Here is a 15,336-nt window from a genome sequence, read left to right as displayed (position 1 = left end):
TACACAGACATACACACATCATTACACAGACATACACACACAATTGCCAGAACAATCCAAGCTCAAGCTACTTACACAGTGAAAGGGGACAATTTGCATAAAAATTTACAACCAAGTACACACAAATAAGAAAAATTAATAAATGCAAATCCCACTCCATGTTAAAACACTATAGAGCCTTTAAATTTGTGGACACGCCTCGATGTCAAACAGAAAAAAAAATGAAGGAAAACCAAGTGAAAACTTCTTAAAAAGCTGTAGAGAAAAAAAAAATTGTATACTTCTAAAAGTTCCAATACATAAACTCCCAACATATAAAAATGCATATATATAAAATTCAAAAGTGCTTGCACCTTTCCACTTTTGAACTGTGAGAGTTCAAAGGCAAATAACACATCACATAACCTGAGAATATCATCATTAAAAAAAAAAAAAAAAAAAGAGAGAAAAAAATCTAACAAAAAAACTAACACACAGCTGCAATCTAACCTGTCATTTAGATTAAACCAACATACAAAAATCATCATCATAAAAAAACAACAACAACACCTAACTGATCCATAGCTGTTATATATCATGTGATTTAGATTTCCAACGTACAAAAATCATCATTAAAAAAAAAAACAACCAACAAACTAACTAACCCACAGCCGTTATACATCATGCGATTTAGTTCTCCAACGTACGAAAATCTTGTAGAAAACTCTGACGGTTCCCCGGAACATCAGCCAGAACCAGTAGAGCTGGGGAAGAAGGATCATCAGACACGCCAGGTTGCACTTGATGGGAATGCTGGCAGGAACGCTGCGAAAGTCGACACCTGCATACAGAGCGTACTGCCAGTACAGGTAGGGGAAAATCAGCACCCGCGACACCAGGAACGAAAACAGCATCAGCAGTCCCACCACGATGTAGTACGGCGTGTTCTTCAAGTTTAGCTGCACACACACACACACACGTGCACGCGCACACACACATACGCGCACGTGCACACGCATGCACACAAACACATTCAATCAATCAAAAACACTTTATTAATCAACATGGAAATCAATTTGTGCAATTACAGGTCGGTTATCAGGTACACCATGAACAGAAATTAAAACTGGTCCAATAAATGTCCACAATAACTGACTCAGTCAGTAACCCGTCAAAAGACTAAAACATGCTTTGCACATGCCCACACACACACAAGCTAACAAATACACACACAGAGACAACACATTCACAGATACACACACACACACACAACACAAACACACACACATGCATGCATGCATACGTGCGCACGCATACACACACACATGCACGCACACATGCACACACACACACACACACAACTGCACACAAACAAACACACACATTCCCACACACAGAGTGACACACCCACCCAAACACAACAATAAACAAAGAAAACAAACAAGAAAACAAAAGTGGTTATGTATGTGCTGTGGAGATAATTTTCCCCAGAAACACAGACACAGACAATCCTCTTCCTATCATTATTGCAAACACAGAACGTCTATAAAGGAATGTTGCAAACTTATCGCATTTTATGAACCACTCTCTCTTCAACCTTCACAAACAAAGGAAAACTCTGCAACAAACCATACGACAAAGATACAAAAGAGAAAACGAGATTTCACTGCACCAATCTTCAGGGACACTGGAGATTGTTGTCGTGTTGTTCATTGTCTCATCCTTGCACACCGCTGCATATTACCTCACACCACAACACACTCAGGGAAAGCAACACACTCAAAAAGCAGCACATAAATATGAACAAGAGAGGCAAGGCCTTCAAGACTCACTTGTGATAAATTAAGTCCCCTAGCGTTAATTACAGAGTAATTTCCCTTTTTTTACTATCTGCACCAAAACGTTTGCAAAATAAATAAAAATTCCATGCTTAGCAAAAGAAGTACCTGTTTGAACAAAACATGATAATAATGACTAATCTTGTTGTTGTGTCAGAATATCAGATCAAAGTGCCAAGTTTAGAGAATACAAAAAATATAAATATAACAGTAAATGCAGTTTGCATATAATTAGGCTTCTTTTTAAAATTTTTTTGTGCCCATCCCAGAGGTGCAATATTGTTTTAAACAAGATGACTGGAAAGAACTGAATTTTTCCTATTTTTATGCCAAATTTGGTGTCAACTGACAAAGTATTTGCAGCAAAAATGTCAATGTTAAAGTTTACCACGGACACACAGACACACGGACACACACACACACACACACACACACAGAGACAACCAAACACCGGGTTAAAACATAGACTCACTTTGTTTACACAAGTGAGTCAATAAAAGTGAAGGGGAGTAGAGGGAGTGATGGACTTCAGATAATAAATACATAATCACCTGTATGATAGTCAGTCGTGTACAATTATGACCACCAGAACAGCAGAAGGAGGCAACTTCTGCCCCTACTATCTGGGCTAGAATTTCATTATAGTGGAGAGTGTCTTGCCCAAGTTACATCCCCACTCTCTCAGCCAAGAGGGTTTTAGGACAGTCGGCGTTGGGATGGTTCCCAAAGGCCAACTAGCCCCCAAGGCTGCAGCGCTAAGAGCCAGTGCGATCTTGCCTCCTGATTTCAGAGTCATAGTCCATTCACAAAAGACTAAGCTGTAAATGATTTCCCATTGCAATGGAGAAACCATTGATCATACAGCTCTCACTTTGCTGTTGGACCAACTGTAAGCTTATGTCAATCTGTGATATACGCTGAGCGCTGGGCCTGTAATCATCCGCCTAATATCAAATATCTAGAAAACATACCACACAGACAATACAGCAATAGTTTCTCTGTGTATTACCTGCACCATGATAGCTCGGGCCGAAATGAAAGGGATGGTCACTTCAATCATGTAAAAGGCTCCCACAAAGAAATCCCCCAGGTTGTGTCGAAAAAGCTGAAACAGTCCAAATATTCCTAACTTTTACAGATGTTTTCCTGGGGTCTTCTGAAACAATCAAAATGTGTTGTTGTGTACTGAACTCCACTCACATTTTTCCCCCTTGAAGCGTCTCACCCCTTCAAATGACGCTAAGGCCTTTCTGAATAAACACCCGAATCCAGAGTCCCATCAAAGCTTTTTTCAAATCAAAATCTTTTTTTTTTTTCTTTTTTTTTTTTGGTCATTCATATTTTTGGTGAGTACACATGGAAGCACATCCATCAAAGGCAAATATGTGATAAAAAAAATAAAAAAAAGCATGTCAAGCACAAAGTGTTTTACAATGCCATCATCAACCAGTATGGAACAGAACTCACTGCACACAGGTCTTGAAAAATCTGAGCGAAATGGCATATACATCACCAGGACTGAAAGACTTAACGTCAACAAACTGTTAATCAATCAGTTTCAGCGGGCATTTGAACTGGAGAACATCCCCAACCTCCCCTACCCCCTCTCCTGATAGCCCACTTCATCCGCCACCATCTCCTCCCCCATGAAACACACACACACACACACACACACACACACACACATACACACACACACACACAAATACACACACACGCACATGCACATGCACACACACACACAGCACACAAAATTACAGCATTCGGAAAAAAGATGATGACAACAACAATATCAAAGACAACATTGCCACTTCTTCAAAAATCAAACTGACTACCCACACCAACATCTACCAGTACACATGTACTCACAATGATAGCAGGAAAGATGATGATGGGCATGATGATTTGGTGCACCAGGTACGCCTGTACCCACAATGATGGCAGGAAAGATGATGGGCATTATGGTGTGGTGCACATGTACTCACAATGATGGCAGGAAAGATTATCATGGGCATAGTGGTGTGGTAAAACAGGTGCAAATGTACTCACAATGATAGCAGAATTCCAACACCATCTACTAGTGCACATGTACTCACAATGATGGCAGGAAAGATGACAATGGATATGATGGTGTGGTGCAAAAGGTACATCATGTACCCACAATGATTGCAGGAAAAATGTCGATGGGCACGATGGTGTGGTAAACCAGGTGTAAATGTACTCACAAGATAGTAAAATTCAAACACCACCATTTGTCAGTGCACATGTACTCACAATGATTGCAGGCAAGATAATCATGGGTGCAAATGTATGGTACACAAGGTGCAAATGTACTAACAATGATGGCAGGAAAGATGTGGTGTGGTGCACATGTACTCACAATGATGGCAGGAAAGAGGACCATAGGCATGATGGTGTAGTGCACATGCACTCACAATTATGGCAGGAAAGATGTGGTGTGGTGCATATGTACTCACAATGATGGCAGGAAAGATTACCATGGGCATGATGGTGTGGTGCACATGTACTCACACATGCACTCACAATGATGGCAGGAAAGATGTGGTGTGGTGCACATGTACTCACAATGATGGCAGGAAAGATGACCATGGGCATGATGGTGTGGTGCACCAGCAGCAGAGGACGGTCATGCACAAACTGACGCAGCTGCTGCAGCAGAGGAACGCTGCGAACCTTGTCGTCTTGGTTCCAGATGAAGGTCAGGTACATGGCTCTCAAGTCATGCACAAAATAGGGCAGAGCAAACCAGGCATAGGCATTGCTCAGCCAGTAACTGAAACAGTTATTTTCATCTCTGTACCAAAGTTTTGACAATAAAGTTTGAGTATTTGTGTATTCGTATTCATATATACGACAGGTGCAATAGCCAAGTGGTTAAAGCACTGGACTTTCAATCAGAGGGTCCCGGGTTTGAATCTCGGTAACAGCCCCTGGTGGGTAAAGGGTGGAGATTTTTCTGATCTCCCAGGTCAACATATGTCCAGGCCTGTTTGTGCCTGAACCTCCTTCATGTGTAAGAAAGCAGAAGATAAAATATGCACGTTAAAGATCCTGTAACCCATGTCAGCGTCCAGTGGGTTATGGAAACAAGAAGATACCCAGCATGCACACCCCAGAAAATGGAGTATGGCTGCCTACATGGCGGAGTAAAAAATGTCATATACGTAAAAGCCCACTCGTGTACATACAAGTGAACGTGGGTCTTGCAGCCCACAAACGAAGAAGAAATAATTATGGTTCAAGACAAAATTTGACAAAAAACAAGAACGCCAGAGAATCGACAGACAGACAGAAAATACGAAAAAAAACTTAGCCGTATGGAGAGCACAGGAACAGGAATCATAATGGCTGCCGGAAAAAGAGGGCGCTGGCCAGCGGGACAAAGGGGAGGTTACCTACTTCCGGGAGGTTATCGGCCATAGTTTCGTTTTCTCCGCATAGGCGGATAGTAGTTTACACAGGACAGGAATGTCAGACCCCTGCTGGAGTCTGCACTAGTTGGGTCACGGTTATGTGTAATTAAAATAATTTTATTATTTTATCCTTTTTTTTTTAATGTTTTTGCTGCCCCATCATCTGCATTTTTCTTACACTGCTCAATCCTAGTTCCCCCATACACAGATTTATCTGTCACCTACAGAGGAGTGCCCTGAGTCCACAGGACACCATCCTAACAGACCACACACCAGAGAAGACCCTGCACTGCTGCCGAATCACTACAGTGGTGTTCAGTAGTGCCTGTTCTGATTCAACATACACAGGAAACCACCGACTAAACCCCAAATCGATGAATGGTAATTCCTTAGTAATGTACCCAGACTGAGTGAGTGCCTTCTCCAGAGTGGAGAATGCCACCACATCCTTCCAATGACAGCTTCACTATGAATCTGTTGAAACAGTTACTGTTCTGTTATGTTGTGTTGGTTTTATGTTGATAAACAGAATAGAATAGAATATGTCGTTCTTACCAAGTGTACTGGGGTCACAAGGAATATTGGAGGGGATAGTACATAACAAACTACAAACACAAATTGAAAATCATACACAAACACAGATACAGTAGAAATTAGGATACATACAAGTGCATATCAATATAAAAAACTTGTGCATACTCATACATGCACGCACTGCACACACACACATATGCATGCGTGCACGCATGCGCGCACACACACACACACGTTGAACAGAAGCCGCATATTACATGTGGATGGGGCTGATGACTAGATCTTCAGGTAGATGGTTCAAATTAAGTTCAATGTATTCATATGGCTGTATGTTCACCTCCTTGCATATTCATGACTCATTGAGTGGGTCAGAGAATCACTGAGTGACTGAGAGAGAAAGAGAGTGTGTATGTGTGTATAAATATGCATTTGTCAGAGTGTGCGCGCATGTGTGTGTGTGTGTGTGTGTGTGTGTGTGTGTGTGTGTGTGTGTGTGTGAGAGAGAGAGAGGGAGAGAGAGAGAGAGAGTGTGTTTGTGTTACACTTAAAGAGCAGGAATAATTACACATTAACAGATGAAAAAAAATCAAGAATTATTTAATATTTTGGGTGATTAGCTTTTTAATTATTAGACAAAAATCATCAGTCACATAAGGATAATGTGCATGCATCTGCACACTCTCCTCTCTCTCTCTCTCAGTCACACAAACACACCCCAAACAAACTAGCTTTCTTTACTCCTTTCAGTGTCATCTATCTCCAACACACACATACGCTCGTTCTTTAGATGAAAAATAAATAGATATAAAAGTAGCACTCACGTATCGAACATGATGTCCTTGACTTGTGACACAATGATCAGTCCTACCACAAAGGACATGAGAGCCTGAATGCTGCATGTACATCTGCAAAATTGCCATACACATGGAAAAGGTTTGAGTCAATACATATATATATTCATATAACTCATGGATCCTCTTCCTATGTGTGTGTGTGTGTGTGTGTGTGTGTGTGTGTGTGTGTGTGTACACATGTGGTTGATAATGATAGAGACATTCCATGTTTACACATTTATGTGTGTGTGTGTGTGTGTGTGTGTGTGTGTGTGTGTGTGTGTGTGTGTGTGTGTATGTGTGTGTGTGTACCAAGTGTGATGCACACCTGCACATATCTATATATGTGAGCATGCATATGTGTATGTATGTATACATAATCATATATATATAATTATACATGTATGCATGCATTTGCTGTATTGGCTATCTTAGCAATGATCTACAATTTAGTATAAACCATGAAAAACGTCACCATGCAAAACACATTGCCAAAAGCAACGAAACCCAAACACGTACTCGTGCACTATCTCAGAAAGTGCTTCCTCATGCCATACACTGTACCACCTGGTTCTTAGTCTTGTCAAGTCGTCATGGTTGACGAAACACACACGAATCGGTGCGCGTGCACCAATCTAAAATGTGCTATCTCACTAGTCACCAAATCCATGTGAGTCCCATGACTTACTTTTCACTGATTAGACAGATGTCTCCGGTGCTTAATCTGTGTTTTAAACGTTTCGTCAAGACGTATTTGATGGTAGTGTAGACAACAGGAAAGTAAACATTTCCTGCGAGCAGAAGACATACTCCGGTCCATCCGTCGTTCATGACGCCCAAGCTCACCTCTAACCCGGAAACCGATGTTTCAGGGAGAAGTAATTAGAAAGCTTTGCAGAAATATGAATTACAGCCATTAAAGTTCCATCAGGATCAATGTACGAATAGAAAACAACAAAACGATTGAAGTCATCATAATTCCGGCAAAATATACTCAGTTTTTTTAATAATATATAATTTCAATTAATAAAAAAAATCACAACAATCTCCCTTTCAAGCACACTTCCCACTTCCTGGTACAGAGGGGAGGCCACTACGTTAGAAAACAAGCATGGCAGAGGCTGAATCGTGTGGTTGCAAAGGCATACGTTCTTGTTTTATTTGTGAAGGGAGGAAATCCGATGCTGGATATAAAACAGCTGAAGTAAGAATTTTATATTTGAAAAATTTATAGCTTAATATTCTCGGGTAAATGTGAGCCCGGAGTGTTTTTAAGAAGGTACACATATGTGACTGATTTGTCGGAGCCGCGTTTGACTTTCACTTTCAAACGTGGATCTTGGGAGTCATCTGGGGAAGGCGTAGTGGGGTAAGGGGTGAAGACCAACACACGTATAGACTCTAATATAGTCTAATATCACTCTTAGCGAACAGACGTAAAATCAATTAACAACAACATAGTTGTTAATCACTCGGCATGTTTGTGCGTATCGCGACCATCACTGCCTATCAACCATCCCGAGCCATAGGCCGCGACCAACAGTCTGTCAGAATCTTATAGTTCTGTCTTGGGTGGAGATTTGTCTGATCTTCCAGCTCAAGCGTCCCCGACATGATCGACCAGCTGAAATGGCCCACTGACTCTCCAACAGCAATGTCAAATGCCAAGACTGGCTATGCAGTACAAACTGCAGCATGACAAAGTCAGCATGCCCTCCCAGAGGCAGAAGCTTATCCCCCCATAGCTGCGACAGCAATGAGCCCACCCAGAACACCTGTCCCTGATCTACTGTAGGACACAGTACAGACAGGCGGGATTCCTTCCAAGAACAAATCGGGACTGGAATGCCCTGCCCTTGACAGCTGTGGAGGCCAATACTACTGACCTCTTTGTGTCAAGGGTGTCACAGTGGTTGTCAGATGTTAACAACTGACCTTTTTCTTTCATTCTTTTTTTTTTTTTTGCTCATGTGAACTACCGCCAAAGAAAGAAAGAGAGAGAAAAACAAGAAGGGAAAGCAGGAAGAAAAAAAAAAGTAATATGCTTAATTCTTAGTGTAGGGATCATGGATCAAAGTAGAGGTAAATGATGGGCTGGAGCTGTGCCAGTCGGGGTTTATTCCAAGGGAGAGCGTCACTAGCCTGAATGGTCTAGCCTAGATACGAAGTAAAGGTCCTTTTTTAAAAATTAATTTTTTTTTTTTTATAGAATAAGTGCTTTTTCCTGCAGATCCCCCCATCAGTGACAGAATAATCAACAGTTGATAGTGGTCACTCTGTGGAAGGAAAGAAGGAACGAATGAATGAAGGTCTGCAGGACATGGGAACGCAAAAGTACCCAGCATAGATTCATGGAGGACTGTTGTAAGAAGGATGCAGTGGTGGTCTCCACCCTTGGGGGGACACTCACTCAGTCTGGTTCTGCAATATACCATTATTGTCATCAACAGGGGGCTTAGTAGGTAGGGTCCAAAGTACATTAAATCAGAACAGGCACCACCACTGTACCAGACAGTACCAAAGTGACTCAGCACCAATGCAGGGTCTCCTCTGATGTGTGGCCTGCATGCAACCTGAAATTGATAGTTCCCTGTGAACTGCAGACACTGGGACTGTGACAGATGAACCTGGGTGTGGCTGTGGCTGTGTATGGGAGACTCTGAATAAGTGGTGTTTGAGGAATGCAACTGAAACAGTGCAAAACCATTTCACCCAAACACCCGCATTCAAGAGAGCACTCAAAACAAATCTTTTCAAACTGTACTTTTCTCACTGAAACTTTTTTCTATCTGCATGTGCTTGCTATGATTTTATTCCTGGGTGTGCTCTTTTTGTTGAGTTGTATGCATTTGTGATGATTTTAGTGTTGTTTTTTTTGTGAGGCCAGGTTCATTGGTGTTTGTTTTATCTTATTTTTATTTATCAACTTTTGACACTGATGAATGTAATGTGCTCTGTTTTGCTGTGATTTGCACCTGCGTGATTTGGGACTGTGATTTACATATTTTTACGTGACTTAGTCTTACATATATTGTAGCCAGTGTCATGTGAGACTGTGTTGATTTTGTACATATTTTAATGTTAGTTACTCTTAAATTTGTATATTTCATTGTAAAGCACGGTGAGACCCCATCTGAGATGGGGCTACTGCGCTATGTAAGCCTGCATTTATCATTACTATTGTTATTATAAGTAGACAGGAGCCAACCCATGGTGCTCACTGCTGTTACTACTGTAGTCTAGCCAACTGTAAGTATAATCCACTCCACTTACGCATACCCAGATTCAAACTCTCGACTGTTGGCCGCCGTTCTTTCTCTGTCTCTGGACCTTGCAATTGGAATGAACTTCCTCTTTCGCTTCGTCAAGTCTCCACACTCAGCTCTTTCAAGTCTGGCCTTAAAACCCACCTCTTCCCAAAATAGCCTCCCTTCCCTGGCTCTTCCTTGTCTTTAGTTTCTTTAGTTTCTCCAGTTTTAGAGTTATGCGTGCGTGAGAATGACTGGTGCAAAAGCGCTTAGATTTGCCTGTGCACAAGATTCAGCGCTATATAAGTACCATTATTATTATTATTATTTGATGGTCTAATTTTTTCAACATATGCCTGTTTTCAGTCCAGTCAGCCAACGATATACACATACTGCAGTGAATGCTGCATTGCTTTCCAAGAGACATCTACCCGGCATCCTGAGCACCACAGCAACAGCATGCCTTTTAAAGGCATCACCATTCTCCAAGACTTCATTTCCAAAGAAGAGGAGGATCTTCTTCAAGATCACATTTACAAAGCGCCCTTTGTTTTGTCTCAGTCTGGACGAAGGAAGCAGGTCAGTATTTGTGTGTGTTTTCTTCAGTTTAACGTCTGTTCACTATAAGTGTTTTTAGACGGAAAGGAGTAAAGTAGGGTATAAAGGAAAGGGAATGCATGTGAATATTAGTGAAAAAAAAGAAAAAAAAAAGTTCATGTTATGTATCAGAGGAAAGGTACATTATAAGAAAAAGTCTAAAGAGGTTGTGGTGTGTATTGAATGAGTTGTCATGGGAAGGAGAATATGTATATGCATATCAACAAGTATTAACCTACAACAATGTAAATATAAATATTTGTGTGTGTGTGTGTGTGTGTGCGCGCGTGCGTGCCTATATATATGTGTATGTATGTATATCCACTGTCTTGTGTGTGTTTTGAAATTCCAATGTGTGTATGACTGTTTGATTTATTCTTGATTTATTCTTGTATCTGAAAGTAGTTATGGTTTGTGTCTGTGGATTACTGTGTCATAATATGTCATATTTTTATAACTGCCAAAACAATATTCCCATCAATAATAAAATTTACAGTCATTCAGTTTTCTCTCTTTCATTTTTCTCCCCCCTAATATCACCAGCAATGGAATCTTTGGAGGAATGTTAGATAAAGCTACTGTTCAAACTGATTATACAATAAGTTTATAGGATTATGAAACCAAGGATAACAATGAATGAAAAATGTTGATGTGCAGTTCTAACAATACACGTGTTTTATAATGAAGATACTGATGTGTCGGTAAGGATAGCAGCTTCATGCTAGTCTCGTTGCAAACTGAAGGGGTGGCCTAGTAGTAACGCCGCTGCCTAGGAAGCAAGGGAATCTTATGTCATAGGATCGAATCCCACACTTGCCAGATTTTCTTCCTCTCCTCTAGACCTTGAGTGATGGTCTGGATGCTAGTCATTCGGCGGATGAGATGATGAACCAAGATCCTGTGTGCAGCATGTACTTAGTACATGTAAAATAACCCACACCAACAAAAGGGCTGTCCCTGGAAAAGTTGTGTGGAAAAATCCACTTTGATAGGAAAACAAGTACATTTGCAGAAGGAAAAAGAAAGAAAAAGGGTGCAGTGATAACACACTGTGCCCATGGAGAGCAGCCCCAATTTTACACAGGGAAATCTTTTGTGACAAAAAGTAATACAATACAATACGATACGATATGATACGATACGATGCGATGTGATGAGATGCAATGCAATGTGATGCAGTGCAATACAATGCAGCGCAACACAACACAACACAACACAGCACAACAAAATGCAGTACAAATGCAGCGAATTGCCTCCTCTGCTGTTCTCTCTCTGTGTTTGATGTGCCCACTTAAGTTATAACATCACCGTAGACAAGGACAAATTTTCTGTTCCCAGCAGTGTTTCTTTGTCTGATTTCAGTAAATTACCTGCTACACTGGGACTGCAGTCTTCAGTTCTAAAAATAAAAAAAAAATAAACAAAAAGACTCACTCCCTGAACTCTTGTTGAAGTTTCGATAATAGATAATAATAATGTACATTTATATAACACCCTTTCTCTCTAAGAGCTCAAGGCGCTTTACATGAAAGAAAAATATTACAAGTTCTGATAAGGTCAGAAAGATAAGTAGGTCCTGCGGAGTGGAAAGCAGAATAGCAGAGACACGCAACTTTGTATTTAATTCTTGCTTCAATGGGGAGCCAGTGTAGAGTTTGGAGGTGGAAGCATTCTCATCCATATTTAGGATCACACTAAAGGAAGAAAAAGAAGAGAACTGATGTGATTGAATGACACAGGGACGGGCGCAATAGCCGAGTGGTTAAAGCGTTGGACTGTCAATCTGAGGGTCCCGGGTTCGAATCACGGTGACGGTGTCTGGTGGGTAAAGGATGGAGATTTTTACAATCTCCCAGGTCAACATATGTGCAGACCTGCTAGTGCCTGAACCCCCTTCGTGTGTATATGCAAGCAGAAGATCAAATACGCATGTTAAAGATCCATAATCCATGTCAGCGTTCGGTGGGTTATGGAAACAAGAACATACCCAGCATGCACACCTCCAAAAACGGAGTATGGCTGCCTACATGGCGGGGTAAAAACGGTCATACACGTAAAAGCCCATTCGTGTGCATACGAGTGAACGTGGGAGTTGCAGCCCACGAACGCAGAAGAAGAAGAATGACACAGGAAACAAATGATGAACACCTAGAAGAAAGCTCTCAGTCGGCTTTACCTAAGTAGGCAGCCGGTTGTCAAATGACTCTGTCTTAGTTCCAGAGTGAGGATAGACACCATGTAAGTATCCATATCATATTGGTATTGATGTATCGACGGGCACAATAGCCGAGTGGTTAAAGCATTGGACTGTCAATCTGAGGGTCCCGGGTTCGAATCACGGTGATGACGCCTGGTGGGTAAAGGGTGGAGATTTTTACGATCTCCCAGGTCAACATATGTGCAGACCTGCTAGTGCCTGAACCCCCTTTGTGTGTATATGCAAGCAGAAGATCAAATACGCACATACCCAGCATGCACACCCCCGAAAACGGAGTATGGCTGTTATGGAAACAAGAACATACCCAGCATGCACACCCCCGAAAACAGAGTATGGCTGCCTACATGGCGGGGTAAAAATGGTCATACACGTAAAAGCCCACTCGTGTGCATACGAGTGAATGTGGGAGTTGCAGCCCATGAACGCAGAAGAAGAAGAAGAAGAAAAAGATATTGATGTATCAGTCAACATTGGGATGTGAAGAACAACTAATGTTGATAAATAAAGACATTCTTGATAAGAAATGCACTATGTTATTTCATAACTTTGGGCCAAACATTTCTGATCTTTCTGACAAGAAAAGGACTCTTCTTCATTTTTCAGGACAGTGGGTCAGCTACTGTTTACAAGAAAGGGGCAGCGTATTTTCCAGGACAATTGGTCAGCCATTTATGATAAGGGGCTGTGTATTTTTCAGGACACCCGGTGAGCGGTTGTTGATAACAAAAGGACAGTGTGCTTTTCAGGACACTTGGTGAGCCATTGTTGATAACAAAGGGGCAGTGTGCTTTTCAGGACAATTGGTCAGCCATTCATGATAAGGGACTATTTTTCAGGACAACTGGTCAGCCTTTTATGATAAGGGACTGTATTTTTCAGGACATTTGGTCAGCCATTGTTTTCAAGAAAGGGACTGTGTGTTTTTCAGGAGGATTGCTCAGCCATTTATGATAAAGGACTGTGTATATTTCAGGATGATGAATTATTGGTCAGCCATTTCATGATAGCAAGGTGACTGTATTTTTCAGGACACCAGGTCAGCCACTGTTTACAAGAAAGGGACTGTGTGTTTTTCAGGACTTTGGGCCCAAGGTGAATTTCAAGAAGAAGAAACTTCGTGCAGACAAGTTCAGCGGTTTGCCCAGCTATGCCAAGTTCCTGTACGACAGAATGCAGACCCATCCGGAGTTATCCGACTTTCTGCCCGTGGAGTTGTGCAACCTGGAGTACTGTGCGGACAGGGGCGCGGCGATTGATCCTCACTTTGACGACTTCTGGCTGTGGGGAGAGCGACTGGTGACGGTCAACCTACTGTCGGATTCCCTGCTGTCTTTCACCAGTGATGCTCTGCCCCTTGTCGAGGTTCATGTTCCCCTTTTCCGGCGGTCTTTGATCGTGGTCAGAGGAGACGCCCGGAACGTGTGGAAGCACGGAATTCATCGTCACCATATCACCGGGACGAGGATTGCCACCACTCTTCGAGAGCTGACGCCAGAGTTTTTAGAGGGAGGGGAGAGAGCGGAGGAAGGGAGAAGTCTTCTGGATGTCGCACTGAGATTCCAGGGGATTTCTGTGGCAGAGTCATAATGCTGCAGTAAAACTTTCTGTGGTGCATAAGAAATCATCTGTGTGTGTGTGTGTGTGTGTGTGCGTGTGTGAAAAAGACAGAGAGAGGTCATAAACAATCTGAAATGAATGTGTCAGTACATACATGTGTACAGATATTGACATATGTTCAAAACTGGTCTCTTACTGCACAGGCTGTCACTGGTTCTAGTGTGTTCATGCCAGTTTAAACATATGTTCCTTGTGCCTTGTTTTAAGTTCATGTGTGGGTGTTTCAAGATGAATTGCAGGTTCATTTTGTGTCGGTGTTGTGTTCCTCTGTTTATCAGGATCACTGTCCTGCCAATTTTCATCTCTTCAAGACCAGACATTTTGAATTGAACTGTCTGCCATTTGCTGTTCCATCCCTGCATGCACTGAAGGAGAATGTGTGTGAATGGTGCTGTTAGTGGTGAGACTGTGCATGTGTGTGCACAGACAGCGTGCCGTGGTAAGTCAGTCCAGTGCTACAGCCATGACCAGTTCCTGGCTGTCTCAAAGAACATGGTACCTCTGGCCCGTGCCATAAACTTTTTTCTTTTTTTTTTTTTGCTGTCCCATCATCTGCAACGTTTCAGTGGCATTACTCCCACGTCACTCATTCCATGTGGCCTATTCACGGCTACACCTAGGTTCGTCTGTCGCAGTCCCAGCATTGGCAGTCCACAGGCAACCATTGATGTTAGGTTGACAGGAGGCCACACACCAGAGGAGACCTAGCACTATACTTTCTATGAAAATATGCTTTGTAATACAAGCTCCATTCTGAGCAAAACATGCTTGGCGTGGGCACAATGAATAATATCTGACTGCTGATTGTACCACTAATTGTTACTATTCATTCATAATATACACCCAAAAAAGGAGTATGGATGCCTACATGGTGGGGTAAAAACGGTCATACACATAAAATCCCACTTGTGTATGTATGAGTAAATGTGGGAGTTGCAGCCCACGAACGAAGAAGAAGATTCATAATATGTATATATATAATATAGTAACTACTGTATTCTGTAATCTACCACATGAGCTATGAATAGGACTGAGATG

General features: G+C 41.8%; 2 protein-coding genes across 2 annotated transcripts; one reads left to right on the top strand and one right to left on the bottom strand.

Moving 5' to 3' along the window:
* Positions 1–498: 498 nt before the first annotated feature.
* LOC143288157 (ceramide synthase-like) lies at positions 499–7,436 on the bottom strand. Its single transcript, XM_076596458.1, has 5 exons — positions 7,307–7,436; positions 6,607–6,690; positions 4,404–4,611; positions 2,827–2,922; positions 499–938 (listed from the first exon to the last, which is right to left on the bottom strand). Exons 2-5 carry the CDS (start codon positions 6,663–6,665, stop codon positions 654–656), a joined length of 648 nt encoding a protein of 215 aa, XP_076452573.1. The 5' UTR covers positions 6,666–6,690; positions 7,307–7,436; the 3' UTR covers positions 499–653.
* A 275-nt stretch (positions 7,437–7,711) lies between these two features.
* On the top strand, positions 7,712–14,335 carry LOC143288542 (alpha-ketoglutarate-dependent dioxygenase alkB homolog 4-like). Its single transcript, XM_076597134.1, has 3 exons — positions 7,712–7,822; positions 10,233–10,445; positions 13,759–14,335. Exons 1-3 carry the CDS (start codon positions 7,730–7,732, stop codon positions 14,266–14,268), a joined length of 816 nt encoding a protein of 271 aa, XP_076453249.1. The 5' UTR covers positions 7,712–7,729; the 3' UTR covers positions 14,269–14,335.
* The last annotated feature ends 1,001 nt before the right edge of the window (positions 14,336–15,336 follow it).

Source organism: Babylonia areolata, chromosome 12 (assembly GCF_041734735.1).
Source record: "Babylonia areolata isolate BAREFJ2019XMU chromosome 12, ASM4173473v1, whole genome shotgun sequence".
NCBI classification, from domain to species: Eukaryota; Metazoa; Mollusca; class Gastropoda; order Neogastropoda; family Buccinidae; genus Babylonia; species Babylonia areolata.
This window is presented reverse-complemented; position numbering and strand designations above follow the sequence as displayed.